The 13,498-nt window shown below is 35.7% G+C and overlaps 1 protein-coding gene across 2 annotated transcripts; it reads right to left on the reverse strand.

Moving 5' to 3' along the window:
• Window positions 1-1,601: 1,601 nt before the first annotated feature.
• LOC114321618 (protein SRG1-like) lies at window positions 1,602-13,139 on the reverse strand. Of its 2 annotated transcripts, none has more exons than XM_082886459.1 (2): window positions 12,819-13,139; window positions 1,602-2,097 (listed from the first exon to the last, which is right to left on the reverse strand). In XM_082886459.1, the coding sequence occupies exons 1-2, from the start codon at window positions 13,071-13,073 to the stop codon at window positions 2,056-2,058; spliced, it is 297 nt and encodes a 98-aa protein (XP_082742585.1). In that variant the 5' UTR covers window positions 13,074-13,139; the 3' UTR covers window positions 1,602-2,055. The 2 variants fall into 2 exon arrangements, with proteins under 2 accessions (XP_082742585.1, XP_082742584.1); XM_082886458.1 differs by lacking the exon at window positions 1,602-2,097 and adding an exon at window positions 8,644-9,004 and having other exon boundaries at window positions 12,819-13,135.
• Between the last annotated feature and the right edge of the window lie 359 nt (window positions 13,140-13,498).

Below are 13,498 nucleotides of genomic sequence, written 5' to 3' on the forward strand. Positions count from 1 at the left end.
AGTGACCTAAAGGGAAGAGGAAGTTTGGGAAATAAATGTGGTTTTCTCAAGTGAGTTGGAGGGGTGACCATGTAAAAGTGGTCAGCCCAATCAAGCTTCTGTTCCTTGGACCTTACAAAGGCTTGTCCAAATCCTTCTATATCCTCTGGTTGTTGCCAAAATTTGTCCTTCTCTTCCATTGGCAAATTGAAGAAATCTTAAATCTCCAATTTCACCTTCTCTACCAATGAAGAGCTCACTCTATGATCTATTAGCTGCATTTTTATTATAATACTAGATTAACAAGAAATATGCGAAGAATTTATATTAAATTGGATAATTGTAATCCAATACAAATATGAGAAGAATTTAATTGTTTAAAATAAATTGTAATCCAATACAATTTTATTATAATACTAGATTAATAAGAAATATGAGAAGAATTTATATTAAATTGGATAATTGTAATCCAATACAAATATGAGAAGAATTTAATTGTTAAAAATAAAAGTTTTATTATTAAAATCGTGCTTCTTGTTTATTTTTTTTAAAAAATAAATGTAATTTAATTGATGTTTGATTGATTTGATTTTTCTATGAATGATCTTTCACTGAGATTCGTTTTATCTTTCTTTGTTCTTGTTTTTGATAATTTGATTGTGTGTCGATTGATCAATGTTTGTGTTGTTCAAATTACAAATTTTTTTGTTAGCTTACTTTGTTTGATGGTTTTTAGGGTTTATGCTTTCATGCTTCATGACCAGATTGAAGGGGACTAATGTGGCATTTCTTACAATAATGGGTGGTTCCAATGCAATTTATTGATTTGGTTTTTGGGTACTTCCATTATTAGGGTTTTGGTTTTGGTTTGGGAAGAAGGGTTTTGTTAAAAAAATGATTCTTGGTTCAGTATCTTATTTCAGATTGATTATTTTAGCTGTCTTGTAATTGGGTTTTTTTTTTATGGGTTGAATGCTAGGTTCACAGACAGATTTGGAAGTTGATGCTGGGGTTTTGCTTTGTTCCTACGTTTCAAATGAACAAATGTTATATTACTTGGAGGTATTCTTAGAAGTAATGAATTAATACACCTAACATTTGGAATTGGGAATGAAGCCATTGGTCCATGTAGCATATTCATGTTTGTATCGAATTAATATTTATTGTAAAGGATTTAGTTAGTTTGATATTCTTTTGGATTTAGGAACTCTAGCATTGTTACTTCTATGGTTCTTTTTGATTTTTGTATCATTATTCTGTTTCTCTCTTTCCTCTATTAGTGCATTTTTAGGGTGGTTTGTGATGTTCTAAAGAAGTGCACTTTTTGACTTTTTACAAAAAAATATGTAGAAAAATAGAGAAAGTGGATAGAAAAGTAGAGATGTTGATAGATGTGACACAAATAAGTATATGTATACAAAAATGTGCACTTTTTTAACGCATGCCAAACACCTACTTAATTTTGGTAGCATCATTATCTATGAATTTTCTATCAAGGGTAGTTAAAGTTTGCCCTATTTGCCTTGAGGTTGTAGGTTTCGACTTGAGGGCAACCATTTTTGTGAAAATTATGCCAAAGGCTTATTGCCTCTGGTTAAAGGGTGAAGTGAAAGAGTACAACATCTAGAAATCCCTTAGCAATCGCCATTTAGCATCTATTGTCTGTATAATGAAATATTATTTATAACACTAGTTCTGTTGAGGAATTTATCCAAAAAATAAAAACTCTAGTTCTGTTGAGGAATTTCATAGTAAGGTTTTTGCGATAGGCTGGTTTTTAAGCGTCTTCAGTACTCTTTACAACTTTAATAGCAAAAGATGAAACAAGTTTTAGTACATTATTGTCACAGAATTTTCAAGTACTGTTCTGGCTTTCCTTATTTTTAATCCTCATGATATCTAGGTATGATTTCCCATGAAGCTCTTGAGCAAAGAAGCCTGTGACATAATCTTGAACTGTAATTCTTTTGAACTGTGCTGGCGTTTGTGGGGTAACTAAACTAGGTGCAGGACCCATTTCTCCATCAAATCTTGGGCTCTAATATGTGGCAATTGATAGTCTGTCCTTGCTAGAGTTCACCACCGCTCGATGCTACGATAAGCTCCATTGGTAACAATCTGCAAAACAAGATAAGAGATCTCATAGTAGGATAAACTACATCGTGAAATTTTTGGTTCTATTTTAGAAATTCAACTTTCACAGTTTCTTTTTTTAGGTAATGTCGCGTATTATGACTTGACGCTTGACTAATGTAGACACCCCATTTTTGACGGCTCTTAAGACTTGGGCGCTACTAATTGTTTACTTGGTGATGAAAGATGTGTAAGGAAAAGGTTCGATTTCTTCAGCAAGAAGAGAGTCAAATCCTAACCTCACACCCCATTTTGGACCAAAGCTATTTTGGATGGTTTTTAGACTTTAAAACCCTCTCTTTCAAAACATTTTTGAAAACGAATTCCTACGATGTTCTGAGGCTCGTATTTTGTCAAATGTTGCACTTTTCGGTAAACCGAGCAAGGATAAAGTGGAAATGAATGATAGGGAGATGAAATCTTTGAAAAATCTTTCAAAACACCTTGTTTAGGGGTTTGGAATTGAAGAAAAGAGGAGAAGAGGGAAGAAACCAAGTTGGAGAAGAAGATGGGCATGAATCACTAAGAGAGAGTCGAGCAGCCCTTGCTAAATCAAACCACCACCTTTGGAAATCTTACTTTCGGGGCTTCATAAGAATCTCCTAAATCCGTGTCCGGATGGGGGAGATATGATTGGTTGAAGTTGGGCATCATTCCGGTTGGACTGAAACTGAGTAACCTTCACTAAAAGAGGGATATCTCTTAGCACACATGGAATTTTGAGGTGAGGCTTGCATAATTGGAAAGAAGACTTCCATGGCTACAGTTTAGGCTCAAGAATGACCTGAAAAGGCATCTAGATGAAGGAATTACGCTTGCTTCAAGTTAGGGACTAGAGCTGATTTTTCCCATCAGTCTCTATGGCACTGCATCGGCCACAATTAGACCTCAACAGCTATATGTTGGCCAAAAGTGAACCTTATTGGCCAAAAATGATGGCCAGCGGCACAAAAGATGGCCGGTCAGCCAAAAGTGTCCAGAAAGCCCAGAATTGACAGATATTTTCCTTTCCAGCTATTGTGCACTGTATCAGATATTTCCAAATGAGATATTTTGACCAAAAGCTCTTGAATTGCTATATATAAAGCCATATCTCATAGATTAAAGGGTTAGAACATTTGGGGAGTCTCTCTCTCTAAAAACTCTTTCTCTCTACAATTTTGGATAAAAAATCTTTGCATCTCTCTTGCCTTTTGTGCATACAAGTAGAGAAATACCTATCTTTTGCCTGGACATCCTTGATGAAAGTGATCCATCTATGGGTTAAGGTTGCTTGAAGCTTACTTGGAGTCTTGTTTGAGCTCTAAAAGGAGGATTAAAACTTGGTTTAGTTCCTCTTTTGTGCCTAGTGTGTGCTTTGCTTCAAAGGTATACAACTTACCCCATTTAAGCTTGTCTTGCACTATTGATTTGCCATCTTTCTACACTATTTTTGGCTTGGTTTTGAACTCAAGAAAGGTCTGATTTTCAGCCCTAAAAATGTTGGTTTAAGCCTATTTTGTGTTAGGGGGTTGTCTCTCCCTTTTGTTCCTTAGCTTATATAGCCTTTTGAGTTATCTTCTAAGGCCTTTCAAAACAACTTTTCATGGCCTTTGAACCACTGAAATCCAGAGGATTTTTAGTGGTAAAACCCTGTTTTGAGGGCCCAAATAGGAGAGGGTGGTCCCCTCTCCTCTTGTTTCGCTTGCTAGTGTTGATGGCCAACCAAATGAGCATGTGTTTTTACTTCTTTGAGGCTTTGTTTAGGCTCATTTTTGTGACTTATCAGACCTGTCATAACTCTGTTTTTGGCTGTCTTGGTCACCTCTTGCATGCTTAGTGCACTTGTAGTGTAAATCCTCTTTGCTAGCCTTGTTAGCCTTACAAAGTAGCATGCTTTTGTAGTTTGAATTAGCTTAGTTCAAGCATATTTTTGGTGTTATTTTGACATATTATAACTCTGATTTTGATTGGTGAGCTCACCTCTTTCATGCTTTTTACACTTGTAGTGTAATCCATGCTTACTAGTCTAACAGGCTTAATGTTTTGGCCAATCATGCTAGCTTATTTTGGCTCTACTCCATACATGTTTTAGCATTATTTTGACATGCCTTAGGACTTTTTTGGGCTTCCTTGGTCATATTACTCATGTTTTGTATAGCTATAGTGCAAATGCCTTGACTAGTCTTGAGTTTTGAGACCACTAGCATGCTATATTTGTGATGTATGCATGATATGGAATCATTTGGTATGAAATTTCAGAGCTTATATCTTTGCCATGCTTCTGCTTAAATCACTCTTTAAGTGCTTTTGGGAGTTATGCCTTATATCTTGCTTGTGAGCCAATTTGTGTGCATGTTTGCTTAGCCTTTTGAGCTTCAATTCCAGCATGTTTAGGCCATTATTTTGATGTGATTAAGCTTTGTCTAGAGCTGGTTTAGTCCATTGAGCCTTGTATTGCATGGTTCTAGTGTTGTGTTCTTCACTAGTTTCAATGTTTAAGACTACTAGCATGTTGTACTTGAAGTGCTTGCATGTTAGAGTCTTGTTTATCATGCCATTTTAGCACTGAAAAATCTGCCATCTCCCTCATTTCTTCATTTTTGATCTGTTTTGAGGATTGGTTAGTCTTGAGGTTGTGTTTAATGCTTGGGATTGAGGCCCATGCATAAATGGCTTCAACCCTCTTTTGAGGGTTACTCCTAGTCAAAGGCATTGGTCTCTCCCATGCCTTAAACCATTCTCTTTGATAGACCTCTCTCTCATTAGAGGACTCTCATATTTGGACAAGTTGATTAATGAATGGATTGGTAATGTTAAAATGTGTAAACAAAATCAATCATGTAAAATGTGCCAAGATAAGCATGTTGCATGTGTGCGTTGCATCGTGTTCAACTGGACGTTATGTTGAACACAAAGTGAATTGGTCCATTTCATACTTGAAGTGATGAAAATGGGCCAATCACCTTTGTCTCCATTGCCTTTGATTATCCATGATAAGGTGATGGTCTAAGTGTCTTGTTTGTCATGCATTTATTGAGTTTGTGCAAACTTGACTTTTTGGCCATCATGCATTGAGATGCGTGATTGATGGCTCGAGAGTCGAGTACCACACGCCCTTGAGATTGAGAAATGATAGGGAGGGTGGTTGTGCACACATTCCTTGCAAATACACTGCCATGCCCTTGTTTGTGCTCTGTTGTAGTAAAAAGGAGAAGTTGCAGGAAGTATTGGCCGATCAACCATCAAAGCTGTCGATTAACCATAAAAGTCTGCCGATCATCTACAAAATTGGCCGATGATCATTTTATTCTAGCCGATGGCCACTCCCCTTGGTCGACCACCTCTCAGAATGTCCTTGAGGCAGATCAGAATCATCTTGGAGGTTGACACAGTTTTCAGAGGTGCAGAACAGTGCAAACAGAGACAACATGAGGAATGGCAACGGATTTTCGAGCGAAGTCGATCGAGCATGCATATGCCCCTCTTCTCGAGGCCATTTTAACTGCTTTGTATAGTTAGTTAATTTGTAACTAATTAGTTAACGTATTAGCTAATTTAATTCATCGTTGTAAATTCTTAATTAGCTTAGCTTAGCTAATATTCAATTTGATTATGTAATAATTAGTCGAATTAGATTATTAGATTAGTTAGAATAGCTTAGCGTAGCTAGCTTGCATTATTTATTCGGACCCTCCGTCGAGAGGGCGAATTTTGTAATAAGTGTGTGTGCGTGAGTGTGTGAATGTCTTCCAACCCCATGTCTTTCTACCTTTTACTTACCTGCTTTTGACGGTTAGTTTTAGGTCATGTTTCAATTAGCATTCTTATGATTGCATCATTCATCTGTATTGCATGCACTGGGCTCGGCGCATCATACTAACTGCATTGCATTTCAATTCCTACTTGAATACATGATTGTCAAGTTGCATTTTATATGCCATTTTAGAATAGCCGAGCCTATTTCTAGTTGCATTTTGCATGTGTTGCATTAGCCATCTTGACATGAATTAGGATCATGCATTGATTACTAACTAGTTCTTTGTTTTGGCTCGGAGTACACTGTGATTGTTTATGCTTTAGCATCTTGCATGAGTGTGAGTACTACCATGATAGCATGCTTGCCATGAGGCTAATTGCTTAACTGATATAACTGCCTGAATGCTTGTGGGTGAAGGTTAGATTACTTGAATTGGGACAATTCGTTGAAATGCTAGTTTTAAGCCCACTTGAGGTGGCAAAATCATGTTTTTCTAAGCCCACTCGAGGGTGGCAAATCCACGTCTTAGCCTACTTGCGAGTAGCATCTTCAAACCATTTTCAAACAAACAAACATGAGATGTTTTGTTCCAACTTAGGCGATCTAGTCTATACTTGTGTGTTGTGCGCATCACATAGTAAAGCTAGCTAATAACCGAAAGAAGAACACATGTGTTTTCAAAAACAAAATATCCTGTTAGTAAAGGCCGATCTTTGATCGGGCGAGCGAGGGTGCTCATTGCATGACCTTCCCCTCTCATACCCAAGTTCCCGAGCCGAGGTAACTTTGGTGATGACGGACACGTGGCCTTAGGCACGAGTCAGGGTTTCCTAAATCTCCCAAAATAAAATATTTAGGTGGCGACTCTGTATCTGGTAAAGCAGTCCATGTTTGACACTTCTTTACAAAAATTAGTTTTCCAAAACGATTTGCCGGATTTGGACTCTTTGGTGATTTGTCGATCTTGCATTGCATTTTGCAGGATTAGATTCAGAACCGTGACATTTGAGTCCGAACTGTAGCAGCCCAATGAACAAAACGGAATTTTGCGCCAATTCACGCGCGGAGCCTGGGACATTCGGGCCGTCTACAACTACCCTGTGGGTATCCTTTTGATTTCAAAATACGCTTTATTTGTTTTAGTGATTTGGTATTGATGGAAAATGACAGTTAACAAAAAAAAAAAAAAAAATTCTTAGTACCACCACACTACCACAATCCCACCATCATCGCAACTATTGCCGCCACCCCTCTGCCTCTGCCACCGACAGCTTGTCCACTGCATAACCTTCACCACCACCACCACCACCACCACCACTTTGACTACCATAACCTCCACCACCTTTACTACCATCACCACTGCTAATCCAATTATTAGCACATTAGTTTCAAGGTTACAACCGAACATTGAAAAATGTTTTTTACAGAAAACATTTAAAAAAAAATTATTTTTCTTGAGGAAACGTTTTTTCATCGGAACAAACGTAGACTGATAACCATTCTACCAGTTTGTTTACTCACAGAAGTCCATTTAGAACAACACAAAACTTTAATGTGTGGTTTATTACCTCTGGAATGTCTCCAATGTTTACCACGAAGGCATCAGAAAGGGGTTTAACAGGAACCTACATCCCATCTTTCTTAATCTACAGACCTTCCATTTCATTGAGCTGGAGGAGGATAGTGACGCCAACAGAATTGGAGTGTGGGGTGAGGCCAACGACCAGCTCTAGTTGTCGACATAGAGGATAGTAGTTCATCCTCATTGACTGCATCCCTTCTTCAAACAGCTCCCTCATATCCTCTGCCTTCATTTTCAAAGCTTTAGTCGTGTAGTTAAGAATCTTCATGGCAAGATGCTTTAACTCAACCGCATAAACTTCCAGAGTGTGTTTGCATGAAAAGACTTAGCAAACCTAAGCTGATTTGACTGAGTTCTTGGATCGATCAACTGTAATTGTGGCCAACAAAACCATGATTTAATTTCTTGCCTCGCTTATTGGGTTGAGATTTTTTATCTTTTGATCTAGTTTAGTTTAGTATAGTTTGGAAATGCAGCACACTAGACTAGGCATGTTTGATTGTTCTAGATATGGGAATGAGAACTGTGATTCAAATTACTGTACGAAATTGTTGGCTGTAATTTTGGTTTACTAGACATTTTCCCAGGTTTTTGCCTCTGTTGAAGTCTGTTTGAAGGAGAAAATGCAGCATAACAATGGATAGGATTAAGCAGGATAGGAAGGGTTATTTTAGTCTTTAAAATGAAAGTTTTATTTCGAAATAAGTTGTCCCACTTTTACTGAACAAAATGTCTTCATAAAGGATTCTTAGGATAAGTTAGTTACGATCACAAAATCTGAACTGAACGTGGCATATATGTGGCAAACTAGTTGGGACGTATGATTTTAGTAATGCTGCACAATTTTAGGGTAAGAATACCCTCCGACAATATATAGAGTTTGTGCATATGTATATATGTAGAGAGAGAGAGAGAGAGAGAGAGAGAGAGAGAGAGAGAGAGTACCTGAAGGGGAGATGGAGCATGGGGAAATAAATGGGGTTTTCTCAAATGGGTTGGAAGGGTGAATCAAGATCCCCTCCTTGCATTTCCTACTTGCAGGGCCATTGGGCCCACTTTTTGGTCTAATTTTGATAATCCGAACTGTTCATATTTTAAGATTTGTTCAGTATATCATACTTGTAAAAAATCAAGTTGATTAGATATCAGAAAGCATGTGTTCAGAAAACTGTTTATTAAATTCTTTAAAAAAATAGTTTTTAGTTCGAGGTTTCCGAACACATGCTTTCTGATATCCGATTAACTTGATTTTTTTACAGATATGATATACTGAACAAATCTTAAAATATGAATGGTTTGGATTATCAAAATTAGGCCTAAATGTGGGCCTAATGGCCCTGCAAGTAGGAAATGCAAGGAGGGGATCCTGATTCTGGGAGGGTGGTGAGGAAAAAGAGGTCAGCCCAATCAAGCTTTTGCTCCTCTGATACAATAAAGGCCTGCCCAAATCCTTCAACATCACCAGGGTCTTGCCAAAATTTCTTCTTCTCTTCTATTGGGAGGTGGAAGAATTCCTGAGTCTCCATCTTCACCTTCTCCACTAATGAAGAGCTCACTCCATGATTTATCAACTGCACCACATTCCTATTGTTTCAGTTTTTTTTTTTTTTAAATGATATGTTTCGATTTTTTTCATGAACAAATCTAAAATCCACACACCCTCAATGATACAGATTTGGCATTTGCTGCGCTATAACTGATTCGGATATTCAAATCTATTGAAAAACAACTTGAAAGTTTTGTAAGTGTGCATTGAGATTGGAATCACATGCTTGCTATGTTAATTTTGGTGCTTTATACAAATTACAGTCAGATTGGATAGAGTGATTTGGAGAAAAGAGAAAAAATTACTAACGTTTATCATAAATCATAAAAATATATAAAATGTACAAAAAAAAAAAAAAAAAAAAAATTCATAACAACGTGCATAAGAGTAACCTAAACATTATAAAGAGAGTGTATTTTCTTTTCTATTTTTGCCAGCTCAACACCAAATAAAATGGGGTGTTACCACACACTGTTAGCAAGATCTCAACAGAGTATGCTTAAACTGAGAACATTATCAAATTTATTTTGGTGCTAACTTAATAAACTTTTATTGTTATTTTTGTGCCCTAGATTGACAAATAGATATGTTGTAGCTATCATTAGATCTTTCTTTCATCTAAAGACATTAAACTTTAACGTGCAGACCAAAAAATATAAAATAAAAATGATACACGACATGATTGTAGGACCAACGCTAATAATTCTTCCACTTGTTCTAAAAAAAAAAGGAAAGAAAATCTTTTGAGTGTTTAGCTTTTGGAGCATATGCCCGAGTTACCAGGTTTCACTCGTTTTCGGGTCAGTTATCCAAGCGACAATACATATAATTGGTAGGACGAATCTTTCAGGTCTGGATGAACAACACTCAGTGTCAGGATTGTGGGTTCGAATTCCCGCCTGTGTGTAACCTCGTGACTTATTGCTATATGTTTGAAGAGTCTGAATCCTTGATCGCGGTTTCCTGCCGCGCTTCCTACAGCGTCCCAAAATGACGTCGTTTTGGCATTAAATTCAATTTTTTGTTTTTTTGTTTTTTTGTTTTCCTTCTTTCCCTTTTTCCCTCCTTTCTGTTTCTCTCTCGTCGATGTGAACCCTAACCATCAAAGAAGACCATGAACAGAGGAGAAGAGAGAAATGAAACAGAAGGAGTAGAGTCGGAGGACGACGACAGCGGGCGAGTTGGCGTTGATTCGGCGGTGAGGCGAGGCGAGGTAAGATGTGGTCCCTTCAATCTTCATTCTCCCCAAATCTTCAATCTTCATTATATAATTAATATATATATATATATATATATATATATATATATGAAATTAATTTTTGTTTTAACTGGGTTTACAAATGATACTATCATTGAGCTTACATTTGCTCTCAATCCCACTCTTTAAATTTAGTAGCAGTACACCAACAAAAAAGGAACCATACAAGAACTCATTATATTAATTTATTTGTGTTTTTGTTTTTTATTTCAAAGTTGTTCCAAGTCTCCTAATAATGTTTAAATAATTTTTTTGTAGAGGGGTTTGTGCATGAAACAGAGAAGGACATGAAAAAATTAATGAACCCAAACATAGCATAAATCTATCTATGACTAATTCACTTGTGTTTTGATCTCTTCATTTTGCAGGATGGATGTCTATTCTCTCTCTCTCTCCCTTTCTCTCTCTCTCTCTCTCTCTTTGTACTTGTTGATGTTAGGGCTAAACAGAACATATCCGAGGAGGAGGAAGATGAAACTCAAATTTTGGGTTTTAATAATAATAAAAAAAAACTAATCAAAACGACGTCGTTTTGACGAGGGCCGCAGGGAGGGCCGCAGGAAAAGGCGACTGAGGATCCTTGCTCATGTTTGAATGGCTTTGTTATCTAAAAACCATATAAAGGTGAACTCTGGAATCTCAACTTCTCATAGGATCTACTCCTAGAGATTATCAGTCTACGATTAGGCTTTTTCTAAATTACTTGTCAGTTGTATGATTAAAAAATTATTACATAATAGTGAAAAAAATTTATAATTCTAATTATTAATTTATAAAAATTTTATTACTTATTTATAATTTTTTTCGAAAACTCACTAGATTGATATTTCCCTTAGCTTAATACAAAACAGTAAGCTCTTTCCCAACTTTACTTGCACGAATATTTTTTTTTGTCACTAATAATTTTGGTTTCTGCCAATTTTTTAAAACTATTCTTTTTTCTTATTTAATTGTTTTAATTAATAGTAGAAAAATGAGTAAAATGAACAAAGAAATTCCACAAGAGACCGTGGATAATAACATGAAAACAAACAAAGTTGGTAGTTTGGCTGAAGAAAGAAAAGAAAAGAAAAGAAAAGAAAAGATTAGGATTTTTTCTTCCTTTTGTTTGGTTAAGTTGGAGATAAAAGAAAACAAAAGATTTCTCAAATCTTATTGAGATAGACTACATGAAAGAAAATAAAAGAAATTCTTATAGGTTATACTATCAAAATAACCTTTATGTTTTTTATTTTTTTATTTTGTTTTATATATATATATAGTAGTTAGATAGACAATTTTGGTACTACATAAAAGTAGTTATCATTTCAATTCTTTTCTCACCAAATCTCTTCAATTTTGGAGTGATTAAAAAAGTGATTGTAAGAAAAATTAATATCTCTTTATTTCATTCAATTTCTCCTCATTTCTCTCATGTGTAGTAACTCAAACTACCAAGTGATTCATTTTTCCCGCCTCTCCAAATCACTCAATCCAAATGGACTATAAGAGATTTGAATATTTTCTTTGATAATTAATTAACCGATTGGTTGTGTGCCTGTATGATAATAATAGGTTATGTGTTCATAGGACCCAAACAATTATAGAGAGAATGATGAGAAATAACATACACTATTAATTGGGCACATGATTTTTGTAGGAGTCATTTTAGCAATGTTTATAGTTAATTGTTTTTAATTTACAAAAAATATTAAACATGTTTATATTTATTTTGGGTAAAAATAAAAAACGTATTTGGTATACAAGTATTTTAAAATTTTATTAAAAAACAATTGAAAATGGGTGGTTTGCGAGAAATAATGGTCAACGGTTAGAGAGGGTGATCGGAGATGATTGTCAGGAGGTCGCGGCCGAAGGTGGTTACCACAAGTGAGAGGTGGTTGGTATGGTTGGAGGTGGTTGATGGCCATAGGAAGTGGTGGCCGAAAATGATTATCGGTGCTGAGAGATGGTGGCCGGTCAGCTACCTAAGGTGGTAGTTAAAGGTAGTTTTCTACATAAGGTGGTTGGAGGTGGTTACCACTGGTGGGAGGTGGTTCGTGGCAATGGTAGGCGGTTGATAGAAGTGGCGGTTGGAGGTGGTTGGCAGAGGAGATTATTTCCGATGGTGCTTGGTAGTGATGAGTAATGGTTGGTGGATGAAAAGGGTGGGAGAAAGAAGAAGATATGAAAAAAAAAAAAAAATTTAAACAAAAAAGTGAAATTAATTTTTTTGTGTGTACAACTTTTTGCGAACAAAAATAGAAAGGAAACAAATTTTTATTTACAACTTTTAAAAATTATACAAATATGAATAGAAATTATAAATATAAACGATACCAATCATGTTCGCAGCATTTTTATACTCACATGTGACATATTTCTGCTTAATTAAGAGACTAAAACATGGGTTTTTTTGGGTAGAAATGAGTTAAAACCAATTATTTACCATATGGAAAAATTTGATTTCTGCCTAGTTAAGTTGATGTTCACAAATAATGATTATTTATTTTTATTTTTGGATAAGAATTGAGTTCTTAATTTTTATTTGCATAACATAACATCATGAATTTGAAAACAAAATGAAAATATATGTAAATACCTGGAAGAAACCCCACTCTCTGGATGCATAGTCAAGCTTCTTCAATTCTGAATACATATGATCTCCAGAAATCAACTTGTCCATGTCGATGATCGGAACATCATCGGGACAACGAGCACCATACGATGAGATTGGATGGTTCTGATGATCATGGCGAACATACCGCAGTGGGACCGTGGTGAGTGATTCTTTGGCCAGTTCTTGAACACTGGGTACAAGGAGTGAGCTTTCCAGTCTTGCTAGCTTTGCTTCCATATCTCTGTCTCAATGTATGTTTTTTTTTTTTTTTTTTGCAATGTAGATGACAAAAGATTCAATAGAAATATAGAAGTTGGTGATAGTAACATTTTTAACTTAATTATTTGGGCAGTTGAAGCATCACAATCCTCACCCACCGGGTATTTGTTTTTTATTTACCACGTGTTTGGGGTATAGGAATTTAATATTCTCTTGTTGACTAATCCAAATTGATTTTTTTTTGGTTTTGTTTTTTTATTTTTATTTTTCTCAAATCTATATGAATATAATAACAGTGACCATTATGTTTGGGCCTGTGAGTTCATAATGGATTATGTTTTAATAATTCAAAAAATTTATTTTATAATGCTCCCTTTATATATCATGTACGAAAGAAAAGGTCGATCTAACCCACTACAACAAATAAGAGATTTAGAAACTAA

The sequence above is a fragment of the Camellia sinensis genome, chromosome 9 (assembly GCF_055761805.1).
Source record: "Camellia sinensis isolate YWXY chromosome 9, ASM5576180v1, whole genome shotgun sequence".
Taxonomy (NCBI): domain Eukaryota; kingdom Viridiplantae; phylum Streptophyta; class Magnoliopsida; order Ericales; family Theaceae; genus Camellia; species Camellia sinensis.

What these genes read in the sequence shown, in the direction of transcription:
- LOC114321618 (XM_082886458.1), bottom strand. Translation starts at nt 13,073, where the DNA reads ATGGAAGCAAAGCTAGCAAGACTGGAAAGCTCACTCCTTGTACCCAGT. An exon ending in GAGAGTGGGGTTTCTTCCAG is followed by an intron (nt 9,005 to 12,818) that starts GTATTTACATAT and finishes AATGTGGTGCAG; the next exon opens with TTGATAAATCATGGAGTGAG.